This window comes from Ranitomeya variabilis, chromosome 2 (genome assembly GCF_051348905.1).
Source record: "Ranitomeya variabilis isolate aRanVar5 chromosome 2, aRanVar5.hap1, whole genome shotgun sequence".
In the NCBI taxonomy this organism is placed as follows: domain Eukaryota; kingdom Metazoa; phylum Chordata; class Amphibia; order Anura; family Dendrobatidae; genus Ranitomeya; species Ranitomeya variabilis.
The window spans coordinates 232,110,771-232,136,509 of record NC_135233.1 but is presented as its reverse complement, the minus strand read 5'-3'; the positions used below and the strand labels follow the sequence as shown (position 1 = coordinate 232,136,509).

Here is a 25,739-nt window from a genome sequence, read left to right as displayed (position 1 = left end):
TGTCATTGTATGGTACCCAGAGTGTCAGCATCACTATCCTGTTCCCTGAGTGACAGTGTCATTGTATGGTACCCAGAGTGTTAGCATCACTATCCTGTTCCCTGAGTGACAGTGTCATTGTATGGTACCCAGAGTGTCAGCGTCACCATCCTGTTCCCTGAGTGACAGTGTCATTGTATGGTACCCAGAGTGTCAGCGTCACTATCCCGTTCCCTGAGTGACAGTGTCATTGTATGGTACCCAGAGTGTCAGCGTCACCATCCTGTTCCCTGAGTGACAGTGTCATTGTATGGTACCCAGAGTGTTAGCGTCACTATCCCGTTCCCTGAGTGAAAGTGTCATTGCCTAGTACCCAGAGTGTCAGCGTCACTATCCCGTTCCCTGAGTGACTGTCATTGTATGGTACCCAGAGTGTCAGCGTCACTATCCCGTTCCCTGAGTGACTGTCATTGTATGGTATCCAGAGTGTCAGCGTCACTATCCCGTTCCCTGAGTGACAGTGTCATTGTATGGTACCCAGAGTGTCAGCGTCACCATCCTGTTCCCTGAGTGACAGTGTCATTGCATGGTACCCAGAGTGTCAGCGTCACCATCCCGTTCCCTGAGTGACAGTGTCATTGTATGGTACCCAGTGTGTCAGCGTCACCATCCTGTTCCCTGAGTGACAGTGTCATTGTATGGTACCCAGAGTGTTAGCATCACTATCCTGTTCCCTGAGTGACAGTGTCATTGTATGGTACCCAGAGTGTTAGCGTCACTATCCTGTTCCCTGAGTGACAGTGTCATTGTATGGTACCCAGAGTGTCAGCGTCACTATCCCGTTCCCTGAGTGACAGTGTCATTGTATGGTACCCAGAGTGTTAGCGTCACTATCCTGTTCCCTGAGTGACAGTGTCATTGTATGGTACCCAGAGTGTCAGCGTCACTATCCCGTTCCCTGAGTGACAGTGTCATTGTATGGTATCCAGAGTGTCAGCGTCACTATCCTGTTCCCTGAGTGACAGTGTCATTGTATGGTACCCAGAGTGTCAGCGTCACTATCCCATTCCCTGAGTGACAGTGTCATTGTATGGTACCCAGAGTGTCAGCGTCACTATCCTGTTCCCTGAGTGACAGTGTCATTGTATGGTACCCAGAGTGTCAGCGTCACTATCCCATTCCCTGAGTGACAGTGTCATTGTATGGTACCCAGAGTGTCAGCGTCACCATCCTGTTCCCTGAGTGACAGTGTCATTGTATGGTACCCAGAGTGTCAGCGTCACCATCCTGTTCCCTGAGTGACAGTGTCATTGTATGGTACCCAGAGTGTCAGCGTCACTATCCCATTCCCTGAGTGACAGTGTCATTGTATGGTACCCAGAGTGTCAGCGTCACTATCCCGTTCCCTGAGTGACAGTGTCATTGTATGGTACCCAGAGTGTCAGCGTCACTATCCCGTTCCCTGAGTGACAGTGTCATTGTATGGTACCCAGAGTGTCAGCGTCACTATCCCGTTCCCTGAGTGACAGTGTCATTGTATGGTACCCAGAGTGTCAGCGTCACTATCCCGTTCCCTGAGTGACAGTGTCATTGTATGGTACCCAGAGTGTCAGCGTCACTATCCCGTTCCCTGAGTGACAGTGTCATTGTATGGTATCCAGAGTGTCAGCGTCACCATCCTGTTCCCTGAGTGACAGTGTCATTGTATGGTATCCAGAGTGTCAGCGTCACTATCCTGTTCCCTGAGTGACAGTGTCATTGTATGGTACCCAGAGTGTCAGCGTCACTATCCTGTTCCCTGAGTGACAGTGTCATTGTATGGTACCCAGAGTGTCAGCGTCACCATCCTGTTCCCTGAGTGACAGTGTCATTGCATGGTACCCAGAGTGTCAGCGTCACCATCCTGTTCCCTGAGTGACAGTGTCATTGTATGGTACCCAGAGTGTCAGCATCACTATCCTGTTCCCTGAGTGACAGTGTCATTGCATGGTACCCAGAGTGTCAGCGTCACCATCCTGTTCCCTGAGTGACAGTGTCATTGCATGGTACCCAGAGTGTCAGCATCATCATTATCCTGTTCCCTGAATGTCAGTGTAATTATCCTGTACCCTCAGTGTCCGTGATATTATTCTTGCATGTTAGAATTATTGTAATTCAGCTTTATGTTGTTTGTTGGTGAGAAATGTTGTAGATAATATATTGTAACTTGTATTTCGGCATTTTCCCCTTCCTGTATGATATGAGCAATAGTTACCCACTCCCATGTAAGACTAACAGGAAATGTCGATGCTCTGACTTGAATCCTCCAGATGTCGGTGTATGGCCGCCTCACATCTGTGTCTCTACCGTATACGCAGTGTCGCGTTTATTACTTGTCCATCTTGTCATTTCATTTATGATGCAGATTGGTGACATTTGGCTCTGTATCGACCATTGCTGGCCGAAGGGCCCAAACTAAAACTCCATTCTCCGGCTCTAGTCTTATGTGAGTGCCGTCCACTCGTCCAGTCATTGACTATTTCATTTCTGACAAGTCATCTCAGGAATCCCCCGGCCTCCCCAGGACAATACATCACCCCCTCTACTCTTCTGTGCTCTGCACCTGTGCCCGAGCTGCTTCTGCAGATGGAGCAGGCCTGAATTGGTCTTTTGCTCCATTTTATGGCAAGCTCTTTATTTCATGTGCATTTACACAAAGCTGCTTTACAGAATGGACTAGATGAGCTCTGCTACATGTGTAAATGTATTTGCCCAGTCTGTGACGCCTATTAATCCTGTGCAGTGTGATACAGCACTGTGCTTGTTCTGAAGGGGGTGCATATATAAAGACTCAGTGTCTGCGGCCCCCTCCCCTCCCTGGTCAGTCGCAGCAGCTGCATAGGGAGAGCTGTATATACTGTAGCATGCTCATATAGGTAGAAGATGAATGGGAAGGGGGTATGGCCTGGGGAGGAGGCTCTGTGCTGACAGCTTTGCCTTGTACAGAGGGTGGACCCTGAGCTACTGCAACCCACTGGGCTTGTGCTAACTGATTGAGAGAAACAGGAGCAGCCTGCATCACTGCAGAGCCCACTGCAGACAGGGAGGATCAGGGCACCGCAAGGAGCCGCAGCTGGTAGGTGTCTCTTGGCATTTGCTGGGCATAACAGGGAGAGGGGTCTGTATCCTGCACCTTATAGGGGGTAGGGTCTCCTCATTGCATCGGTCTTGCATCAGGGATGAGGTCTTCTTTGTGCAATGACATTTACAGCCTCCTGTATGACCACCCATCTTGGATTTATCATCTCCCCCTCCTCCAAGAGGCTTTCATGACATCTCAACCCATATAAATACAATGCTTCTCATTGGAAACTTCCCATTTTTGCAATTGGATTACTACAAGATACGAGAAGGATCCTGGCGGACACCCTACACAAGCCTCTAATGCTGCCTTCTTCCCCGATAGCCCTTGCCTCATCCAAGTGGAGGTGATTGACATCTGGTATTTTAGATCTTTTTGGTTTCGGCATGCAAATATAGGGGCGACCTTCTGGGGGTTTGTATGGGATTGTATGAGCCTAGAGCTGTATAGAAGGGTGAGTGAGCAGAAGATGGGGGGCGGGGAGCAGTGACAGAGCACTGTGCATCTAATCTGTCTTTCAGATAACCTTTGCAGAATGTGGCCTCCCGAGATGCACTGACAAAACCCAAACAGCACACAGGGGCCATGTCCACCCTGCATGCTTCTGGTGTAGGACCTGGAGGAGGGGGCTATGGCTTACATTGCAGGGATGGGAAGGAGGTGTGTGCCCCTCATATTGTAAAGTGCAGACATCCCTCCTGCTGCTCTGATGTTTGGAGCATTTCAGCCAATCTCATTACATTCATGGAAGGGCCTACAGAACATGAACTGGACCTATGCCCGGACCAGAACGAGGGGGTCATTTTGGATTCTTGCTCCCGATGTTATCTCCCTGGTTGATGCGGAGTTTAGTGACGAGTTATCTTTAAGGATGAGTGAAGAAATTTTCAGTTATGGTTACAGATTTATCTGTGGACGTGATCAGGTCTGCAGAGCTTACCATCTAATATCGCACAGACTGAAGCGGAGCAGATACTACAGTGAAGGCTTTGGGTGATGGGGCCACTGCTTATCTTCCATAGAAAGAACAGGCCTACATGGCAAAGGGGAGCAGACACTATGGGGCAGTGGAAGGCGAGAGTTGTCAATTGGGTGATCATCCAGCCCATAACTTTCCCATATCTATGGCCAGAAGATGGAGTCTTGTTCACCCTCACCCACCACCATCATTGGTCTTCCTTTATTGCTTGCCCCATGTTTCTCCTCTTGTCCTGTATTTGGCGCCAACATATTCGGTCTCTTGTCATTGGAGATTACAACCAAAAACTTCTCATCTGAGATACAGACTGTGCTACCATCAGTATAAGAAATAAATGGAGAACCCGCAGGTAACCCAGGACCGCGGGACATACGTAAGGCCTGGTAAGAGCGGTTTGCCCAGCTGCGGTGGAGGCACCATGGCGGGTTTATGCCTGTCAGCTAAGGAATCCAAAGCAGACAAATAGGGGCGATGGGGGCGCATGTGTGATAGATAGTACTCAGATCTGGCATCATACGCAGAGTACGATGGTAACATCTAGCATCGCTGAATGGCTGCCATTACTTCTCTAATCTCGACAGATCTGCTTTTATTTCTGGCAATGGGACTGTAAGAGGTGAGAGTGGGGCAGAGCTAGAGATCCCAAAAATTATTATTTACTGAATTCTGCAAATTGTCAGAAACGAGGTTATTCACAGATTGTGGAGCGGCAGGAGGTGCAACATAATACAATCTGGAGAAACATGATGTGCCGGCTGCCAACACGTGGGAAGCTCAATGTGACATTTACTTCTATTTTGCTCTTCTACACTTTGTATTTTATAAATAAAGTTTATTGACATGAGCACTGTGCGCCTTCAAGCTCAAAGGAAAAAGTGGCCTACCAGAATATAGCTTAATTCTACCTGTGCTGGCTCCAAAATGAAAGATGCACTGTGATTGGTTGCAATGAGTCTGGATAACTGATATGTGTACATGCAGCAGTGGTTACTGTGATATATATAAATATATACACATGAGTCCTAAGGATTTGTGGCATTACCATTTCCATCTTTGCCCCTGTTGGGTGACACCTTTACTTAGGACATGTGAATTTACATTTTGAAAGTTGTTGTTCAGAATGAGAAAGAAGACAGCCTTTATCCCCAAAAAAATGCCGCCCGTGTGTGCAGATTGTATCTGGTATTACAGCTTGTCACCACTGAAGTGATTGGGGCTATACCAGACACAACCTGAGGACAAGTGCGGCGCTGTTTCTTGGGGAAAAAAAACAGCCATGCTTTTTCTCATCCTGGACAACTCCTTTGAATCCTGATAAAATACATAGAAATTAAATAATGACCACACAGAAGCTGGAATTTGATTGGCTGCCGAGCTTTACCAAATGAAGCGTTAAGAAACAAGGTGGATTAGTCACGGTTCCTTCCTGTGATATGTGGTCACCGAAGAAAAATGCTTCATTGTCCTCAGCATAGCCTTCGTCTGAGCAGACAGCCGATAGAAAATGTATTTCCAGTAAAAGATGAAAAATATTCATCGCCATCATCCCCTCTCTTCTCTGTGCTTCTTACTATAGCTGCGTAATCTATTGTTCCCCCATTGTTGTATTGTCTGGGTATACACCGAGGAGGGTGTAGGGGTGGGGTGATTAATATATATATATATATATATTCAAAGAGAACACTAAAATCCCACATCCTGGATATCACTGAATGAAATATTCAAGTTGAAAATCTTTATTCATTACATAGTGGAATGTGTTGAGAACAATAAAACCTAAAAATGATCAATGTAAATGACAACTAATATCCCACGGAGGTCTGGAGTTGGAATGATGCTCAAAATCAAAGTGGAAAATTAAGTTACAGGCTGATCCAACTTCAGTGGAAATGCCTCAAGACAAGGAAATGATGCTCAGTAGTGTGTGTGGCCTCCACGTGCCTGTATGACCTCCCTACAATGCCTGGGCATGCTCCTGATGAGGCGGAGGATGGTCTCCTGAGGGATCTCCTCCCAGACCTGGACTAAAGCATCCACCATCTCCTGGACAGTCTGTGGTGCAAGACTGTGGTGGATGGTGCGAGACATGATGTCCTAGATGTGTTCAATCGGATTCAGGTCTGGGGAAGGGGCGGCCAGTCCATAGCTTCAATGCTTTCATCTTGCAGGAACTGCTGACACACTCCAGCCACATGAGGTCTGGCATTGTCCTGCATTAGGAGGAACCCAGGGCCAGCCGCACCAGCATATGGTCTCACAAGGGGTCTGAGGATCTCATCTCGGTACCTAATGGCAGTCAGGCTACCTCTGGCGAGCACATGGTGGGCTGTGTGGCCCTCCAAAAAAATGCTACCCCACACCATTACAGACCCACTGCCAAACCGGCGTCTTCATGGCATCTTCATACTCTGTCACGTCTGTCACATGTGCTCAGTGTGAACCTGCTTTCATCTGTGAAGAGCACAGGACGCCAGTGGTGAATTTGCCAATCCTGGTGTTCTGTGGCAAATGCCAAGCATCCTATACGGTGTTGGGCTGTGAGCACAATCCCCATCTGTGGACGTCGGGCACTCAGACCATCCTCATGGAGTCGGTTTCTAACCATTAGTGCAGACACATGCACATTTGTGGCCTGCTGGAGGTCATTTTGCAGGGCTCTGGCAGTGCTCCTCCTGTTCCTCCTTGCACAAAGGCTGAGGTAGCAGTCCTGCTGCTGGGTTGTTGCCCTCCTACGGCCCCCTCCACGTCTCCTGATGTACTGGCCTGTCTCCTGGTAGCGCCTCCAGCCTCTGGACACTACGCTGACTGACACAGCATACCTTCTTGCCACAGCTAGCATTGATGTGCCATCCTGGATGAGCTGCACTACCTAAGCCACTTGTGTGGGTTGTAGAGTCCACTTCATGCTACCTTGAGTGTGAAAGCACAACCAACATTCAAAAGTGACCAAAACATCAGCCAGAAAGCATTGGTACCGAGATGTGGTCTGTGGTCCCCACCTGCAGAACCACTCCTTTATTGAGTGTGTCTTGATAATTGCCAATAATTTCCATCTGTTGTCTATTCCATTTGCACAACAGCATGTGAAATTAATTGTCAAACAGTGTTGCTTCCTAAGTGGACAGTTTGATTTCACAGAAGTTTGATTTACTTGGAGTTATATTCTGTTGTTTAAGTGTTCCCTTTAGTTTTTTGAGCAGTGTATATATATATTACAGTTGTGCTCAAAAGTTTACATCCCCCGGAAGAATTTTTTGGCTTCATTTTAGAGAATATGAATGATAACACCAAACCTTTTTCTCCACTCATGGTTAGTGGTTGGGTGAAGCCATTTATTGTCAATCTACTGTGTTTTCTCTTTTTAAATCATAATGACAACCCAATACATCCAAGTGACCCTGATCAAAAAAGTTCACATACCCCATTTTTTAATACCATGTAATGACCCCTATAACATCAATGACAGCTGTAAGTCTTTTGTGGTAGTTGTGGATGAGGTTCTTTATTTTCTCAGATGGTAAAGCTGCTCACTCTTCTTGGCAAAAAGCCTCCATCCAGTTCCTGTAAATTCCTGGGCTGTCTAGCATGAACTGCGCGCTTGAGATCTCTCCAGAGTGGCTCAATGATATTGAGGTCAGGAGACTGAGATGGCCACTCCAGAACCTTCACTTTGTTCTGCTGTAGCCAATGACAGGTCGACTTGGCCTTGTATTTTGAATTGTTGTCATGTTGGAATGTTTAAGTACGTCGCATGCGCAGGTTCCGGGCTGATGATTGCTAATTTGCCTCCAGTATTTGCTGATACCGTGCTACATTCATCTTTCCTTCAACTTTGGCCAAGTTTACTGACACATTGTAGCTCACACAACCCCAAAACATCAGCGATACACCTCCGTGCTTTACAGTAGGAATGGTGTTCCTTTCATCATAGACCTTGTTGACCTCTCTCCAAATGTAACGTTTATGGTTGTGGCCAAAAAGTTCAATTTTCGTTTCATCTCTGCAAATTACCTTGTTCCAGAAGTTTTGAGGCTCGTCTCTGCCGTTTTGCATATTGTAGGAGAGATACTTTGTTGCATTTGCGCAGCAATGGCTTTCTTATGGTGATTCGACTAAACCGTACAGCCCATTTTTCTTTATGTGCCTCCTTATTGTGCATCTTGAAACAGCCACACCGCTAGTTTTCAGAGAGTTCTGTATTTCAGCTGATGTTATTTGTGGGTTTTTCTTTGCATCCCGAACAATTTTCCTTGCAGTTGTGGATGACATTTTTGTTGATCTACCTGGCCGTGGTTGTGTTTTTACAGGGCCCCGGATTTTTCATCTGTTAATCACAGTTTGAACGCTGCTGACTGGCATTATCAATTCCTTGGATATCTTTTTTTATCCCTTTCCTGTTTTATACGGTTCAACTACCTTTTCCTGTAGATCCGTTGACAATTCATTTGCTTTCCCCATGACTCACAATCCAGAAATGTCAGTGGCTGGATGAAAGATGCAAGAGTCTGTCTGCATCCCAGAAACTCACTCAGCTCTTATTCACACACACTGATTACAAGCAAACAGGTCACAGGTGAGGATGTTACCTTTAGTAGCCATTCAAACCCATTTGTGTCAACTTCTGTGCATGTTATCAGGCCAAAATCACCAAGGTATGTAAACTTTTGATCAGGGTCATTTGGATGTTTTGGGTTGTCATTATATTTTAAAAAGAAAAAACACAGTAGTTTGACAATAAATGACTTCACCCAACCACTAACCATGAGTGGATAAAAAATGTTGGTGTTATCATTCATATTCTCTGAAAAAAGGCCAAGAAAGCTAAAATTATGCTGGGGTATGTAAACTTTGAGCACAACTGTATGTGCACACTTGCAGAGGTTGTCCGGGCAGACTATGAAATAGGTTTCAATACTTGGAACTGGCGGATTGTAATATTATAAGTTTGTATTCGTGGCCACGAGCTGCGATGAAAGCCGCACAAGGAGCGTAAAATCCCAATTTTCGGCGTGAATACAACTGGTCGTGGATCGCTGTGTTCTACTTTACCTATCCCCAAGACATTAATGGGGGCAAATACCAGAATGGGGGACATGCAGGTAATAATAACTGCCTACTGCGTGTTAAACATTTCAGTATTACATCATTGTACGTTTCTGAAATTCCATTATAGCAAAACCGCAAACGCAGAAAAGTGCTGATATGCCACATGGCTATGATTAAGAACACTTTTGTTTGAAACGCGTAATCCCTTACTCACGATTTTAACAGCATTGTTTTTAAAGGCATTGCAATAAAATTAAGTTTTTAACTTCCACTCAATAACCTGATTTTGGATGTCTGTTGCTGGAACGCTTTTTGTTTGATTACCACAGCCGCTTTTTCAGAGCACCATACTGGAGTCCACACCCAAAGCCGCAGAAATTGATCTAGTGGTGAGCTGGACAACTTTTTTTTTTCCTATACTGATATGCCACAGTATGTCCTCGAACTGCTGCACTAAAAGTCCCAGAACATGCATAGCCATTCACTTCCATTAAACACTACAACTCCCAGAAAGCCCCACTAGGCGACGCGCTGTACTTTCCACCACTGATCGGACACATCTACCCTGTGTCCTTGCAAACTGTCTTTACTAGTTTTTTTTTCTAAAGTTTAATTTTTTGATTGTAAAATTCTAAACATCCCTATACATTGTAAAAGTATTGCCCAAATGCAACCATGAAGAGGTCATAATAGCCGTGGGTGTAAAGGTAGTCGGCCTGCCCTGCCTGAAATGGCTGATAACAGGAAGCAATAAAGTATATTTAAGTGTATAGCTCTATTCAAATGTTACTGTATCCATGTGGCGGCACATTGTAACAATTACACACCATTGTACCTTTACTTGACGCTTGTTTTTACTGTGGCTGTGTGACGCCCATCACAGTTATTTCCCATCCCTTATTCCAGTAAGTAGGGCTGATATAATGGACGTTAATGGTCCAGACACCAGAGTGACTTCTCATTGATTTTTTTCCTTTTTTTGGATCCTTTAGGTTTCTTTTTCTTTATGAAAAACACAGCGACCAACCCAGATTTCTTACAGGGGCATTGGTTGTCTCTTATGGAGGTCAATTGTATTTAGTTCATCACAATATGGGCACCATCTGCTCTTGTAGTGACTTAAGGTACCTTCACACTAAACGACTTTGCAACGATAACGATAGCGATCCGTGACGTTGCAGCGTCCTGGATAGCGATATCGTTGTGTTTGACATGCAGCAGCGATCAGGATCCTGCTGTGATATCGCTGGTCGTTGCTGAAAGTCCAGAACTTTATTTGGTCGTCAGATCGCCGTGTATCGTCGTGTTTGACAGCAAAAGCAACGATGCCAGCAATGTTTTACAATGGTAACCAGGGTAAATATCGGGTTACTAAGCGCAGGGCTGCGCTTAGTAACCCGATATTTACCCTGGTTACCATTGTAAATGTAAAAAAAAAACAGTACATACTCACCTTCTGATGTCCGTCAGGTCCCTGGCCGTCTGCTTCCCGCACTGACTGTGAGCGCCGGCCGGCCGTAAAGCAGAGCAAAGCGGTGACGTCACCGCTGTGCTCTGCTTTTACTTTACGGCCGGCCGGAGCTCACAGTCAGTGCGGGAAGCAGACGGCCAGGGACCTGACGGACATCAGAAGGTGAGTATGTACTGTTTTTTTTTTACATTTACACTGGTAACCAGGGTAAACATCGGGTTACTAAGCGCGGCCCTGCGCTTAGTAACCCGATGTTTACCCTGGTTACCCGGGGACTTTGGCATCGTTGGTCGCTGGAGAGCTGTCTGTGTGACAGCTCTCCAGCGACCACACAGCGACGCTGCAGCGATCGGCATCATTGTCGATATCGCTGCAGCGTCGCTTAACGTGACGGTACCTTTAGTGGTTTGCCGTGTTATGGAGCACTTGCAGAGACTGACTGTCTCTTGTGGGGGCTGATTGTGTCTTGCAGTAAGAGGCAATATCCGTTCTATGTGTCGTGTGTAGCTATATTTGTCATATGTGATAACAGCGAGCTGAGGTATTGAAGTCTCTTTACCCTATGATAACAATGTATTATTATGGGTCCTGCCAGAAGATGTACTCGGCTCCACTACATCTATATGTGCCTAAGAAAGTAAATGAATAAAGACTAGATTTACAAAAGTGTAACACTACAAGCCTCAGGATTGCTTCTCCTTACAGCTCTGTATTTCCTGCAGCAGGTGGGTGTCCACATACCGTACAGTGGGTTAGGTTACTATAATGATGCTTAGTAATTGTTTATGGGCGAGAACAACCCATCAAATGTGTTTCCTCTGTAGTCATGTGACTATTATTCCTGAACAGGGAGCAGGCAGATACATTTCCTACAACATTCCAGAAAGCTCGGAACGTTCCCATTGTGATCCTGAACATGGATGTTCCATTCTGTCCGAGCTCCTCCCGTCCATATTCCCTCAGCGCCATCACTATAACACTGGCCCAATATCATCAATGAAAGGGAAAAATTAAAATAGTTTTATGACTCCCAAGATTTAATGTCAAGGGAAACGCGAACAAAACCCTTTTTTTCTTGAAAGCGTTTACTCATATAAATAAATATCTAACCCATAACATTTTATTATTGTCACCGAGTAACATCATATCCAGTCATAAAAATTCTCTCATATGCTAAGTAAAATTCATGACCATAGACAGTATTATAGCAGTTATATTTTTGTACGTAGGAGCAGTCTTATAGTAGTTATATTCTTGTGTATAGGGAGCTGTATTAGAGTAGTTACCGTATATACTCGAGTGTAAGCCGACCCTAGTATAAGCCGACCCCCCTAATTTTGCCACAAAAAACTGGGAAAACTTAATTACTCAAGTATAAGCCTAGGGTGGGAAATGCAGCAGCTACCGGTCAATGTCAAAAGTAAAAATAGATACCAATAAAAGTAAAATTAATTGAGACATCAGTAGGTTAAGTGTTTTTGAATATTGATATTGAATCAGGAGCCCCATATAATGCTCCATAAAGTTTATGATGGGCCTCATAAGATGCTCCATATTAAAATATGCCCCATATAATCCTGCATAAAGGTTAATAATTGCCCCATAAGATGCTCCACAGACACATTTGCCCCATATAATGCTGCACAAACGTTGATTATGGCCCCGTAAGATGCTCCATACAGACACTTGCCCCATGCAATGCTCCACAAACGTTAATTATGGCCCCATAAGATGCTCCATAAAGATATTTGCCCCATACAGTGCTGCACAAATGTTGATTATGGCCCCATAAGATGCTCCATATAGACACTTGCCCCATACAGTGCTGCACAAACGTTAATTATGGCCCCATAAGACGCTCCATATAGACACTTGCCCCATCTAATGCTGCACAAACGTTAATTATGGCCCCATAAGATGCTCCATACAGACACTTGCCCCATATAGTGCTGCACAAATGTTAATTATGGCCCCATAAGATGCACTTGCTCCATACAATGCTGCACAAACGTTAATTATCACCCCACTTGCCACCGCTACAGGGCAAGTGGGAAGACCTGGGCAAAGCGCCAGAATTGGTGCATCTAATAGATATGCCTTTTCTAGGCAGCTACGGACTGCTATTTTTAGGCGGGGAGGGCAAATATCCATGCCCCTTATTACCAGCCTGAGAATACCAGCCCCCTGTTGTCTGCTTTAGCAAGGTTGGTGGTCAGAAATGGGGGGGACCCCACGCCATTTTTTTTATTATTATTTCTTTAAATATTTTTTAAAAAATACTTCTTGGGGACCCCTCTATTCTTGATAACTAGCCTTGGTGAAGCTGACAGCTGAGGGTTGCAGCCCCCAGCTGTGAGTTTTGCCTGGCAGTTTATCAAAAATAGGGGGAACCCACGCCGTTTTTTCTTTTTATTATTTTACAGCACAGGAGCGGCTGCTGAATACTCCCATCTGCTGCTCCTGCTCTCGCTGTTATTAGCGGCAGCAGGTTTCGGATGATGGGAGCAGTTGTCCCATCAGCTGACACCAGTGACTGGAGGTAAACTTTATACCTCCAATCACAGCTGAGCGCTCACGCTATCTTCTGACAGCGTGGGAACTGCGGCTCTCTGACCGGCAGGGATGACTTCACCACCGATCGGAAGCGGTGTTTGCCACTCTGTCATGCACATTACAATACAGCAAACACTGGATGTTCGAGCCTCCCATTCAAGTAAATGGGGTTCGGGTTCGGTACTGTTCTGGTACCCGAGCTTTTTGTAACTGTTCATCCGAACCTCCCGGAGCCGAACATCCAGGTGTTCTCTAATAGGGAGCGGTATTATAGTAGTTATATTCTTGTATATAGGGGGCAGTTCCCAGTTTTCCTATTATGTCACACTCCTATCTTGGGTCCCCTGATGAGCCCCGATAACAGGAGGAGGCGAAACACGTAGGGACAAGGGACATCAAAGCTGGGAACTACTACAACCCGCTAAGTGATCCATTGTGAGTTTTTTCAAATTTAAATGTTTTTCTAATTGTCTGTGATGAGTGACAAGGCACTTAGCTTTCTGTGTAGAGCACCTTAACTGCATTGAAGGGGCCTATATGCACTTGCACTAAATGTATCACACAAATACCCATGGATTCACCTCTAGCACTTATGCCCTTTACTATATATGACACGAAGCTGTGATTTAGCTATTGTCAGGGATTTCTACTTAGTGAACAAGCAGAGGTATAATCTAAAATCCTACGAACCTCTGGATCTTTGGTATCTATGAAAGATTGCAATCTATTAGTCAAATTACCAGATGTATTTTCCCTCAGACACAGCTTAGGGGTACCATAAACAAATAGATGTCGTGTGCATGTTGGTTTATTGTTACACAGTAGCTCTAGAATAGGGGCATGCAGGGACTTTAAGGGACTGCCGACCTTGAGCGAGGACGCCACATCGAATTTTAGGGTACCAACCTCCGCTGTCAGATAGGATATCAGTTAAAAGGGACCCATTAGGGCCAGTGTAGGATTGCTACACTATACTGTGCTTAGCTCTCTGTCTTCTAATATTTGTACAATATCCCCGTATGTCAAGGGTTTGGGAGGTGCTATGTTATCTTTTAAACAAATTGTGAATTGACCACCCTTAATATAATTAATTAAAAGGTAACTTTGAAAAGGGTTTTTGTTTCTTTTTGGTGTATTTTCATTACAGATGTTTTGTTATACATGTTTATTTCCTTTGTGTGTATTGCAATAACACCCCCCCCCCCCCCCAAAAAAAAAAAAAAAAAAAGGGGGGGGGGTGCAAATTGGACATAATTTCACACAAAATCCAAATGGGCCATACAAAATTGTTTGCACCCTAACCTTAATATTTGGTTACATAGCCTTTGGAATAAATAACTGCAATCAATCGCTTCCTAAAATCTTCTTACATCTCTCAACTGGAATTTTGGAGAACTCTTCTTACAAACTGCTCCAGGTCCCTCATATGTGAAGGTGCCTTCTCCCAACAGCAATTTTAAGACCTCTCCATAGGTGTTCAATGGGATTTAGATCTGGACTCATTGCTGCCACTTCAGAACTCTCCAGCACTTTGTTTCCATCCATTTCTGGGTGCTTCTTGAATTATGTTTGGGGTCCTTGTCCTGCTGGAAGACCCATGACCTAGGACGCAAACTCAGCTTTCTGAAAACTGACATTGGGCACTACATTGCGACCCAAATCCTTTGGTAATCTTAAGATGATGCCTTGCACACAGTTAAGGCACCCAGTGCCAGAGGCAGCAAAACAACTCCAAAACATCTCTACCCTTTTTTACTGTAGGTACGGTGTTCTTTTCTTTGTAGGCGCCATTCTGTTTTCGGTAAACAATAGAATTATGTGCTTTACCAAAAAGCTGTATCTTGGTGTCATCTGTCCACAAGACACTTTCTCAAAAGGATTTTGGTTTACTTGTGTACATTTTGGCAAACTGAAGTCTAGATTCTTTATGACTGTGTCAGTAGTGGGGTCTGCCTGGGTCTCCTGCCATAGTGTTTCATTTCATTCATATGTTGGTGGATAGTTCGCACTGACAGTGATGCATCCTGAGCCTGCAGGACAGCTTGACTTTCTTTGGACCATGATTGGGACCTGCTTATCCACCATCTGGACGCAAACGTTCATCAATTTTTCTCTGCAGTCTATGTCCAGGGAGATTAGCTATAGTGCCATGAGTTGTAAACGTCTTGATTATGTTGCGCACCGTGGACAAAAGGAACATCAAGATCTCTGGAGATGGATTTGTGATTTTCATATTGTTGATGTTTTTCAACAATTTTGGTTCTCAAGTCCTCAGACAGTTCTTTTCTCCTCTTTCTGTTCCTTCATGCTTAGTGTGGCACACACAATGCAAAGATTGAGTCAACTTCTCGTTTTATCAGGTTTCATGTGTGATTTTCATATTACCCACACCTGTTACTTGCCACAGGTGAGCTTGAACGAGCTTCACATGCTTGAAATAAAGTTGTTTACCCACAATCTTAGAAAGGTGCCAACAATTTTGTCTTGCCCATTTTGGGGGTTTTGGGTGAAATTATGCTTAATTGGCTTGTTTTCCTCTTTTTTGTGTTGTTCCAATACACACAAAAGAAATAAACATATATAACAAAACATGTGTAATTGCAATAATTTTCTGGGAGAAATTTAGTACTTCATTTTTTGGAACAATTTCATGTGTGTTAACACTTTCGGCCACGAGTGTACATAGGAGCAGTTTAATGGTAGTTATATTCTTGTACATAGGTGGCAGCATTCGGCCAGTATCACACGAGTGTATGTTCTCTCATGCAAGAGAATTGGGGCCGATTATGCTAATTACACTCGGATCAAACACTGTCAAGAGTTTGATCCAAGTGTCACGTTAGTGTGATCCAATTCTCCAGCATGATAGAGAATCACAGCAGGAAGATGGATAAATTAATTTCTCCATCTTCACCATTGCCTGAGTCCGCAGTAGTCGGACTGCAGTCGGATGACATGTTTCATAAGCACCCATAGACTTGAATGGCGGAGTGCCATCCGAATACTGGATGCACTGCAGCTTGCTGCGATTGTTCTCTAATGCTGAATCAGTAGGAGAAAAAAAAAAATCAGAGATCTGAGCTGCCCCATAGAACACTGGTCTGAGTGCTGTGCAATAAAACATTGCATAGCACTCAAGCCGTGTTTTACATTAGTCTGACTGAGCCCTTATAGTAGTTATATTTTTATACATAGGGGCAATGATGGGCGGATTTTGCATCACTGCCCTGGGCGTCACTGTATTTTTTTCCTGAATGATAACAATTGTATACTTATATATTCAATTATCACAAAAAAAAGTGTTTATTTTAAATGATTTTTTCTATTCATTTAAGTTACTAACGCCCCCTCTTTCTTTATTTTGTACACAGGTAAAAGCAGATAGTCCAACACGTCAGAACTCGGCAGAACCAGTGGTAATCATTGATCTACATAGTTGACTTTAGGAGATGAGGGAGTTGGGTCCATGTTCCAAGACACCTCCTCCCCTTCTTAGGAGGCCTCATTAAAGCAATCTGTTTGGATGATGTCTGACCTCTGCCAGCCTTGTACAGTGATCATCGGCCTGCTGGAATGCAACTGACCTGTTAGTGGGAGCGAGTGAGAAGTCAGGACAAAGGAATTTGTAAAAAAAAAAAAAACAAACTCGTACAACCTTGCTCCAGCCTCCCCGCACCCACCACAACAAGGAAAAAGGTGGAACACCTGTTCTCAAGGTACACGATGCCCTTGATGTGGAGATATTGTAAACCTCAGCCTGTCTGCACGGATTGTACTGTGTTCCTGTAAAATTTCGGCATACTCTGCAGCTGTCTTGCTGAGAATTATCATATTTTCCCGAGATCTGTGGCAGACAAAGCTCTTGGATATTATTCGCTGCTTTATGTAAAGGTTCCTTCTGGATTAGGTTACCTTGTAGGAGATGACGGACGTCTCCACCCGAATCCAGCTACACAACTCCAAAATTAAGGCTTTGCCAAATTAACTAATTTTTCTTTTCAGTGAGAGTGTTGGAAACCTTCTCAAGCCACATGCAGGGGGCTCTAGGAGAAAACAAAGTTGCGGACAGTAATGTGAAAAAAATTCTTATGTCTTGTCTGAAAGGGCAGCAGGTCATAATCAAGATGGAGGCCATGAAAATCATACAGGCTGAGAAGTTCTCGGAATGCCAGAACTCTCAGCCGCGGTATGGTCCTCCATCGAGGAGGGAACCTCCTTTAGTTGCCAAACGTGCCTGGCCCTCAGACTCAGAGATTATTGTCAACCAGGCCTGCGGGGAGATGCCCACTCTAGATAACACTCCAAGCACCTTGGGTCTTCCAAGGACGCCTCCACCACCACGGCGGGAGAAAATCTACCCAGGTCAACGGAAAGCTAGCAGCGAAATCTGTTACCATCGTAAAACCCCTTCCGATGAAGTGATTGTAAATCAGTATGTGCTACATCCGTCCACCCCATGTGAACCATTGGAATGTCCAACCTGTGGCCACATGTACAATTTTACAAACAAGAGGCCTAGGATCTTATCGTGTCTCCATTCAGTGTGCGAGGAGTGCCTGCAGATTCTCTACGAGTCATGTCCCAAGTACAAATTCATTTCATGCCCAACCTGCAAAAGGGAAACTGTGCTGTTTACAGACTATGGCCTGGCAGCCCTTGCTGTGAACACCAGCATTCTCAACAGGCTGCCAACCGAGGCGCTGTCAGCCAACCCTGTACAATGGAGCAGTGAAGCAGACCGTAGTTGCTACCAGACCTTTCGCCAGTACTGTGGTGCAGCTTGTAGCTGTCAAATCCGCAATCCACTGTCTTCCTGTACCATCATGTAGCTTTGCACTGGGATTGCCCTGGAGAACTGGTATTACTGGTGCAGTATTATCTCAGATGGTGGGGGATGTGAGATCTGGGGCAGCAAATTTCAGATTCAGCCATTTCTATATCCAGACAATGTTCGATATCAGCGATATAGACTGTGATCGATGGCAACACTTAGACCGACCAGCCATCGCTTACATCTTCCTTCTATCCGTCTTGGTGACTTCTTGCATCCCCTTGTAGTATTGTCTACTCGAGCACCTTCTTGTCTATCCTGAACTTGATCTCTCTTTCTTTGTGTCTCTCTTTTTCTTATCAACCTTTTCTAAGTGGTAATGTAAATATGCATGACGGATGGGTACAGGAACGGACACATTGGTGGACTCTGCTCTGTTACAACCAGCCGTGTCGCATAATTGAAGCACCAAGCACAACTCAACCTCTGACCATAATGGTGAATGGCAAAGGCACGGGTTGTTGGCTAAAGCTGCTGGTCGATCTGGATCTACCCTTCCCCTATCTTCAGTGGGGGGTGGGCATCATCCAACGCCTCCCTTTTGTCTAAATTGTTTTGCCAAAGCTATTATTATTTCAGTTGCTGAAACAGAAATTATATATTTTAAATTATTGTATGTGTTATTGAAAAATGTAAAAGAAAAAAAAAATACTGTGACTGCGTTAACCACTTTGCAGGTCCCTCTTGCATCAGTATAACCTCTCCTGTGTTGGCGAGGTCTCTGTTATATTGCGGTGCGATATGATGAAAACCTTGTTGGCGGAGGGGCTGGTTATTATTTTAACACTTTTGTCCTGATGAGAGAATCATAGTGGGAGACGTCTACTTCTCATTTATGTTGAAGGCTGTGTATTGATCTTTTTACAAAGAACCCTGCTATTCAATAGCTTGCTGACGGGGGACGGTTGTTGCTAGAGCTAAGCTTCCTCTTCAGCTGAAATAACCATCAACTACATAAATGGCTACAACACACTCGGCTCTGCTGTCTTCTCTTATTTACTTTCGATTTATTATGGGTTTTTTTGTCTGCACATTAATTAAAGGGAAAGTGCACTCTTATACCTCTGACATGGTGTTGAGCTGAGACCCAAATCTCCAGTCGTAGTCTATAGCAGGTTTCCCTGTCTTTGAATTCTGGGCAGAGACGGCTTTTTTTGTTTGTTTTTATTGAATATGATTTCCAACTTTTTAAGATACAAACATTTAAACATAGGAAGTAAAATAAATTAGTCTTACATAAAGTAATCACATGTTGAATGTATCAAAAAACCTTCCAGTGTTTCAATGAACCATCCTTATTACTCTTCGTATCGGAGACCAGAGCCAAAGCAGCAAGATACTTCAAAATATAGTTAAGCACGGTTACCAATAAACCATTCTCTTTTACTTTCACATCTGATGGGGTCATCAAGGAAGTAGTATAATTTGATCCATCATTTTATCACGAAGTAGGATTGGGGACGGTGGTGGGCCCGGGGTGTCCCTCCACATGCCCCATATCTTAGAAACTTTATGTAGAGCATTCCTTTTCAGGTAAACACCTTTCTAGACGTAATACATTATTCGTTTTAGTTTTGAATTCTCTGACAGTCGGGAGAGTAGCAGCTAACCAGTGCTAGGCCAGGAGCTTTCTGGCCTGATACATAATTCGTAAGATCCCCACACTATTTGGGAGGTCAGATCAGTTCCTACTTCCAGAGGGACTAGAATGTAAATTTTGGGATCTGCTTATAACAAAATGTTGTATACTTTTAGAATTAAGATAAAAATTCCTTTCCAATGCTCCAATATACTCGCACAATCCCATACCCTAAGAATAAGGCGCACGTCTTCCTGACCACATCTAGGACATAAGGCATCAGTTCTGACCCCATCCTGTAGAGCAGGCTAGGAGTTCTGTTACACTCTATGAAGGAGATAGATTTTGGACAACCTATGACCCTTAGCGACATCTTGGGGTCTGTTCCAAGATATACCTCCATTAAGTATCAGAGAACGCAAATCGCTCTCCAATTTGTCCTTAACTTGTAAAGGAAATTTATTCAGGTGTTTGGGCAAAAATTTCCTGTATAACATGAAGATGAGAACTAGTAATTATGTTCAATGCTGATAATAGACAAGGTTACCTGCTTCCCATACACGTGCCTCAGCACAGGATTCATTGCGTCTACTGTATCATGTACCATACTGTATACAATAATCACACCATACTGTGCATGAATACTTCAGCCATTCAGTGCACAAATAACACCTTTCAACTGATGACTATCTGTATCCAATGCATCTGCCTTTTTTAGTGCGTTTTGGCACCAATGATGAGGGATGCAAACTTTGGCTGCTAAGATCATGTAGGATGTTGTGTCCTTGTGGTCTACCCAGATTTTAGGGATCAGTGGAAGTTATGACTCACATGACTCCTCCAATACCTTCATCTAACATGTCTAATACTTAAAATTAATATCACAGCACTGCAAAACATGGCTGCTTTCTTCTGAACACAGTGCCACCTCTGTCCACAGCTTGTTTATGGTATTGCCAATCAACCCCATTGTTATGCACCTGTCCTGGATCCGTGCCTTACTTTCCTCACCCAGGTCCACTAGACTTTGTTATGCTCCATGTTGGGCTTTGCAGATGGATCAGCGTGATCCCATGAGAGCATACGCCCAGGCCTATATAAAAGAGAATCAAGACACATACCTGGATCTTGGTATTAAGAGTGACTTCAGTGTTGCTATACTCTGGTTGTGCTATACACCGTCACCTGCTCTACTGCCTGTCTGTGGTTTCCACCAACCTGCTTGCGGTTTCCTGCACTCCACATACCTGCCCGTGGTCTACTGCTGCCTTCCACCTGCCTGTGGTTTCCTGCCCTTTGCCTACCTGCCTGCTTCTTCCTGCCCTTCGCCAACCTCCTGGCAGTCTCCTGGACATCTCAGCTGTCGGTCTCCCTGGTGCCCCACCTATCTGCTTCACCGTGGCCCGTGTGCTCACTCGGACCTTGGGCTTGGAGGATTCACCTCACCTGGTGAGCCTATCACCTGTTCACTTCAATATAGCTGAGCTGCCATACCAAACACAACCTTTAGACGGATGTAGCGCAGTTTCTGGAAGGAAGCAGCCATGTTTTCTTAATCTTGTACAATGTTGAAGCCACATAGTGGTGGAGATCAGTTTGTTATGCCTGCATTGTCAGAGATGATCCATATAATGAAGGTTTGGTTCATGTACCACAAAGCACATGTCTGGTGGGAAGGAATGAGATGTCCCATTGTGTTGAACGAGAATATCTAGCATGGGTTCTGGGTAGTTTATTATTTAGAAGGATTGTCTATTTTTCTTGTTGCCAATTAAAAACAATTTCTGTTCCCCATTTGATACCAAATACCGCACATTTTTTATGTCATGTGAGGAGTATCACATGAAACTCTAAGACATAAAAAAGCAAAATACAGCTTAAGAAAAAGATGAACAAACATCCCTTCGAAGCAGTCATAAACATGTCTGAGGTGAGGGAGCGAGTTTACTAAACACAGTTACCCAGCCTTTGTGTCAGATGTCGCTATGTGGGTCGTTATCAGCAGCAACAGAAAACACTTGTTTTGAAAGAAATAGAAGAAAAACCAAACGTCACATTTGGTAGCAGACTCTGCTCAGTCAGCAGCCGCTTCAGGCTGCGGAGAAATGTACAACAGCGGTCAACAGAATGTATTCATCTGCTCAGCAAACAGAGAAGTGATGGACTGCGAGTGTAGTCCTCTCCAGGAAGACCATGATGTCCTACAACTCCCATCATCTTCAGACCATGATCAGGACAGCTCATAACAATAGGCGGTGAACTCGCCATTAGTCAGAGGGAATGTTGGGGATCACTCTGTGCTGCTGACTAATAATTAGGAATTTACTGTAACCCATAAGAATTACTAACAGATGGAGCAATTTGTGGCAGTGAGCGGTGAACGCAGCATGTGAAGTGTTTAATACAAAGGTCTCATAAGTTCTCATTGTAGAACCAGACTAAGGTTGTAACCATTGTGGTCTGCAAGCAGACGGGGGCGACAGTGACGTGACTTCCTGTCTCGGGGTTCATATGTCAGCCTTGTGTGAAACAATATAGTCAGGAAGCTGTATGTGAAGACTTAAATTATGCAACTACAGCCCAGAGATGGACTGAAGAAAGGGGCTTCGGGCAAAAATAAAGCAATTATATATAGGGTTTTTTTGTTTCTTTTTTTAAAGCTGCACGTGTAAAACACACATACATGTGCACTACAGCAGAACACCACGAAATAATACTACCATATAGTGCTCACCTTTCTCCATTACCGACAAGCTGACATCTTTAAAAAAAACTGAGACAACACCCATATTTCTGTTAGGCCACGCATCTTTACTTCCACCCCCTCTACAGCCCTAAAGAAATAGAAGGATGCTTTTTTTTTTTTTTTAAACCCTCCTTAAAATGGGGTCAATCACTGAAAAATATTGAAAGACTAGAAATAGGCCCGATGCTATCGCATCGGGAGTGCGGTGAAATTATCTGTCCCGCGCATGCGTAGTAACGCGGCTGTTACTGCGCTTGTGGGGGAATAGCGGAGACATGTATGTGACTTGTGCAGGCGCAAGTGACACTGCCGCGGTGCCTTATGGGATTCGGGGACAGCAGCCGGAAGTCCAAACTGGCGATTATATATGTAGATACTCATGAGCTGAAGATGTTCCCATGTCGTGATTTGGTGCAGTGATCTAAACCCTGTGTCAGGTGAATTTCCTGTGTCAAAATGCTGAAGGTTTCCTATTAAACAGAAGTCTGGTCTTAGTCCTCAGCGGTCTAACAACTGAAAAACTGGCAGGAAATTTACTTCCAAAGCAGAAGGTGTATGAAATACAAGCCTCAAATGTTTGTTATTTCCTGCTTCCTCGCTGCAGGTATCATATGTTAGCCATCTATATTTATCCCACATCTACAGCCGTTCATGTGTAACACCCCAAAGACATGCAACTAGTGCAGAGAATAAATGGCAAATAATACATTTATTTATCAGATTTGTTTTCTTAAATGTCTTCAGCAAAGTATTTCTATCTGCAATATGGACTATCAGCCCTCATAAAACACAAATGTGCCCTTAAGGCCGGTTTCACACGTCAGTGGCTCCGGTACGTGTGGTGACAGTTTTCTCATGTACCGGAGACACTGACTCACGTAGACACATTAAAATCAATGTGTCTCTGCACATGTCAGCGTGTTTTCACGGACCGTGTGTCCGTTTGAAAAACACGGAGACATGTCAGTGTTCGTGGGAGCGCATGGATCACACGGACACATTAAAGTCAATGGGTCCGTGTAAAACACGTACCGCACACGGATGCTGTCCGTGTGCCATGCAGGAGACAGCGCTACAGTAAGCACTGTCCCCCCAGCTTGTGGTGCTGAAGCCAACATTCATTTCTCTCCAGCAGCATTCGCTGTAGAGAAGGAATGAAAAATCCTTGTTTTTTTTTTTTGTGGTTGAAATAAAGTTCCCGGTAACCAACCCCTTCCCAACCCCTGTGCGCGCGCCCGCCCGCTGGAAATAAAATACTCACCCAGCTCCAGCGATGCTTCCTCTCAGCATCGCAGCTTGTCCTGTATGAGCGGTCACGTGGTGCCGCTCATTACAGTGATGAATATGCGGCTCCACCTCCCATAGGAATCATACGCTCATACAGGAAGAAGCTGCGGCGCTGAGAGGAAGCATCGAGGGAGCTGGGTGAGTATTTTATTTCCAGCGGGCGGGCGCACAGGGGGTGGGAGGGGTTGGTTACCGGGAACTTTATTTCAACCTCAAAAAAAACAAGGATTTTTCATTCCTTCTCTAAAGCGAACGCTGCTGGAGAGAAGAAATGAATGGCGGCTTCAGCACCCAAAGCAGGGGACAGCGCTTACTGTAGCGTTGTCTCCTGCACTGTCCGTGTGGTACCCAGTTGGCACACGGGCGGCACACGGCTGCCGCACATGTGCCACACTGATGTGCCACGTGAGCACACGGACACACGGACATGGATAACTCCGGTACCGATTTTTCCGGTACCGGAATTATCTGGACGTGTGAGACTGGCCTAATGGAGTCTGTCAATAGGATCAACCCTCCTCTATATGGGCCTGTAGGTCATAGGGAGCTGAATAAAACAATACCTTGGTATCTGCGATCTGATGTCTTAGGCCGGTTTCACATTTGCGGTTGTGTCCGCAGCGTTTCTTCCGCAATTATCCGCATGCGTTGTGTTTTCCTATATTTAACATTAGGGACGCATGAGTCTGCGATCGGTTGCGTTTTGCCGCGTTTGACGACGCATGCGTCGTTTAGTCGTCTGCGGTTTGGCGCGGAAAACGCAACATGTAGTAATTTTAGAGGCGTCAATTTGCCGCCTAGAAACGTATGCGGTTGTTAGCGCAAGGAATGCGGCAAAAAAATGCATTACTATCTATGGGAACGCATGCGTACATGTCTTTGCGTACGCATGCGTTTGATGCGCTTGCGTACTTCGGACTGCGCATGCCCATTAAAGACACACCCTCCTGGAAATATCAAACGCATGCGCATAAAAAGCGCAAACATGTAAAAACGCATGCAAACACTGTGTTTTTCTTACCATCATGCGTAAGCTGATAAAAAACGCTGCGTTATCAGACGTTTGCATGCGTTTTTGGGGTACTTCCGTCTTTGTCCTCAACTTCCGTAATGGAAATCCCGCGTCGCTGATTGGTCTCGCCAGCTGCCTGTCATGGCTGCCGCGACCAATCAGTGACGGGCACAGTCCGATTAGTCCCTCCCTACTCCCCTGCAGTCAGTGCCCGTTGCCCGCATACTCCCCTCCAGTCACTGCTCACACAGGGTTAATGCCAGAGGTAACGGACCGCGTTATGCCGCGGGTAACGCACTCCGTTATCACTACTATTAACTTTGTGTGTCCCCAACTTTTTACTATTGATGCTGCCTATGCAGCATCAATAGTAAAAAGATGTAATGTTAAAAATAATAAAAAAACAAAAAACCTGCTATTCTCACATTCCGTCGAGGCGCTCGCGGCTGCCGCCAGCTTCCGTTCCCAGAGATGCATTGCGAAATTATCCAGAAGACTTAGCGGTCTCGATCCCTGCGGGTGAGTATATAACTTTTTTATTTTAATTATTTTTTTTTAACAGGGATATGGTGCCCACACTGCTATATACTACATGGGCTGTGTTATATACTGCGTGGCTGCTGTATACTATGTGGCCAGTTTTAGATACTATGCGCTGTGATATATATTACGTGGGCAGTGTTATATACTGCGTGGCCAGTGTTATATAGTACGTGGGCTGTGTTATATATTACGTGGGCTGTGTTATATATTATGTGGGCAGTGTTATATAGTACGTGGGCAGTGTTATATAGTACGTGGGCTGTGTTATATAGTACGTGGGCTGTGTTATATAGTACGTGGGCTGTGTTATATAGTACGTGGGCTGTGTTATATACTGCGTGGACACTGTTATATATTGCGTGGCCTGTATTAAACGCATCGGGTATTCTACAATATGTATGTATGTATGTATATAGCAGCCACATAGTATATAGCACAGGCCACGTACTGTTTGTCTGCTATATACTAACATGGCTCCTATATAGTACGTGGCCTGTGCTATATACTATGTGGCTGCTATATACATGCATATTCTAGAATACCCGATGCGTTAGAATCGGACCACCATCTAGTCGTATAATAAACGGCCAAG

General features: G+C 44.7%; 2 protein-coding genes across 7 annotated transcripts in view; one reads left to right on the top strand and one right to left on the bottom strand.

Moving 5' to 3' along the window:
- The window catches only part of RNF208 (ring finger protein 208), a 94,757-nt gene extending 75,616 nt beyond the window's left edge, over window positions 1–19,141 (top strand). For 2 of the 6 annotated variants that reach the window (XM_077284005.1, XM_077284002.1), the window contains exon 2: window positions 16,521–19,141. In XM_077284005.1, the coding sequence (XP_077140120.1) occupies window positions 17,181–17,978 (798 nt within the window). In that variant the 5' untranslated portion in view covers window positions 16,521–17,180 and the 3' untranslated portion in view covers window positions 17,979–19,141. The other 4 variants (XM_077283999.1, XM_077284000.1, XM_077284001.1 and 1 more) reach the window with 4 other exon arrangements.
- LOC143805121 (uncharacterized) overlaps window positions 1–25,739 on the bottom strand; it is a 191,323-nt gene that overhangs the window by 136,467 nt on the left and 29,117 nt on the right. The window lies entirely within an intron of this gene.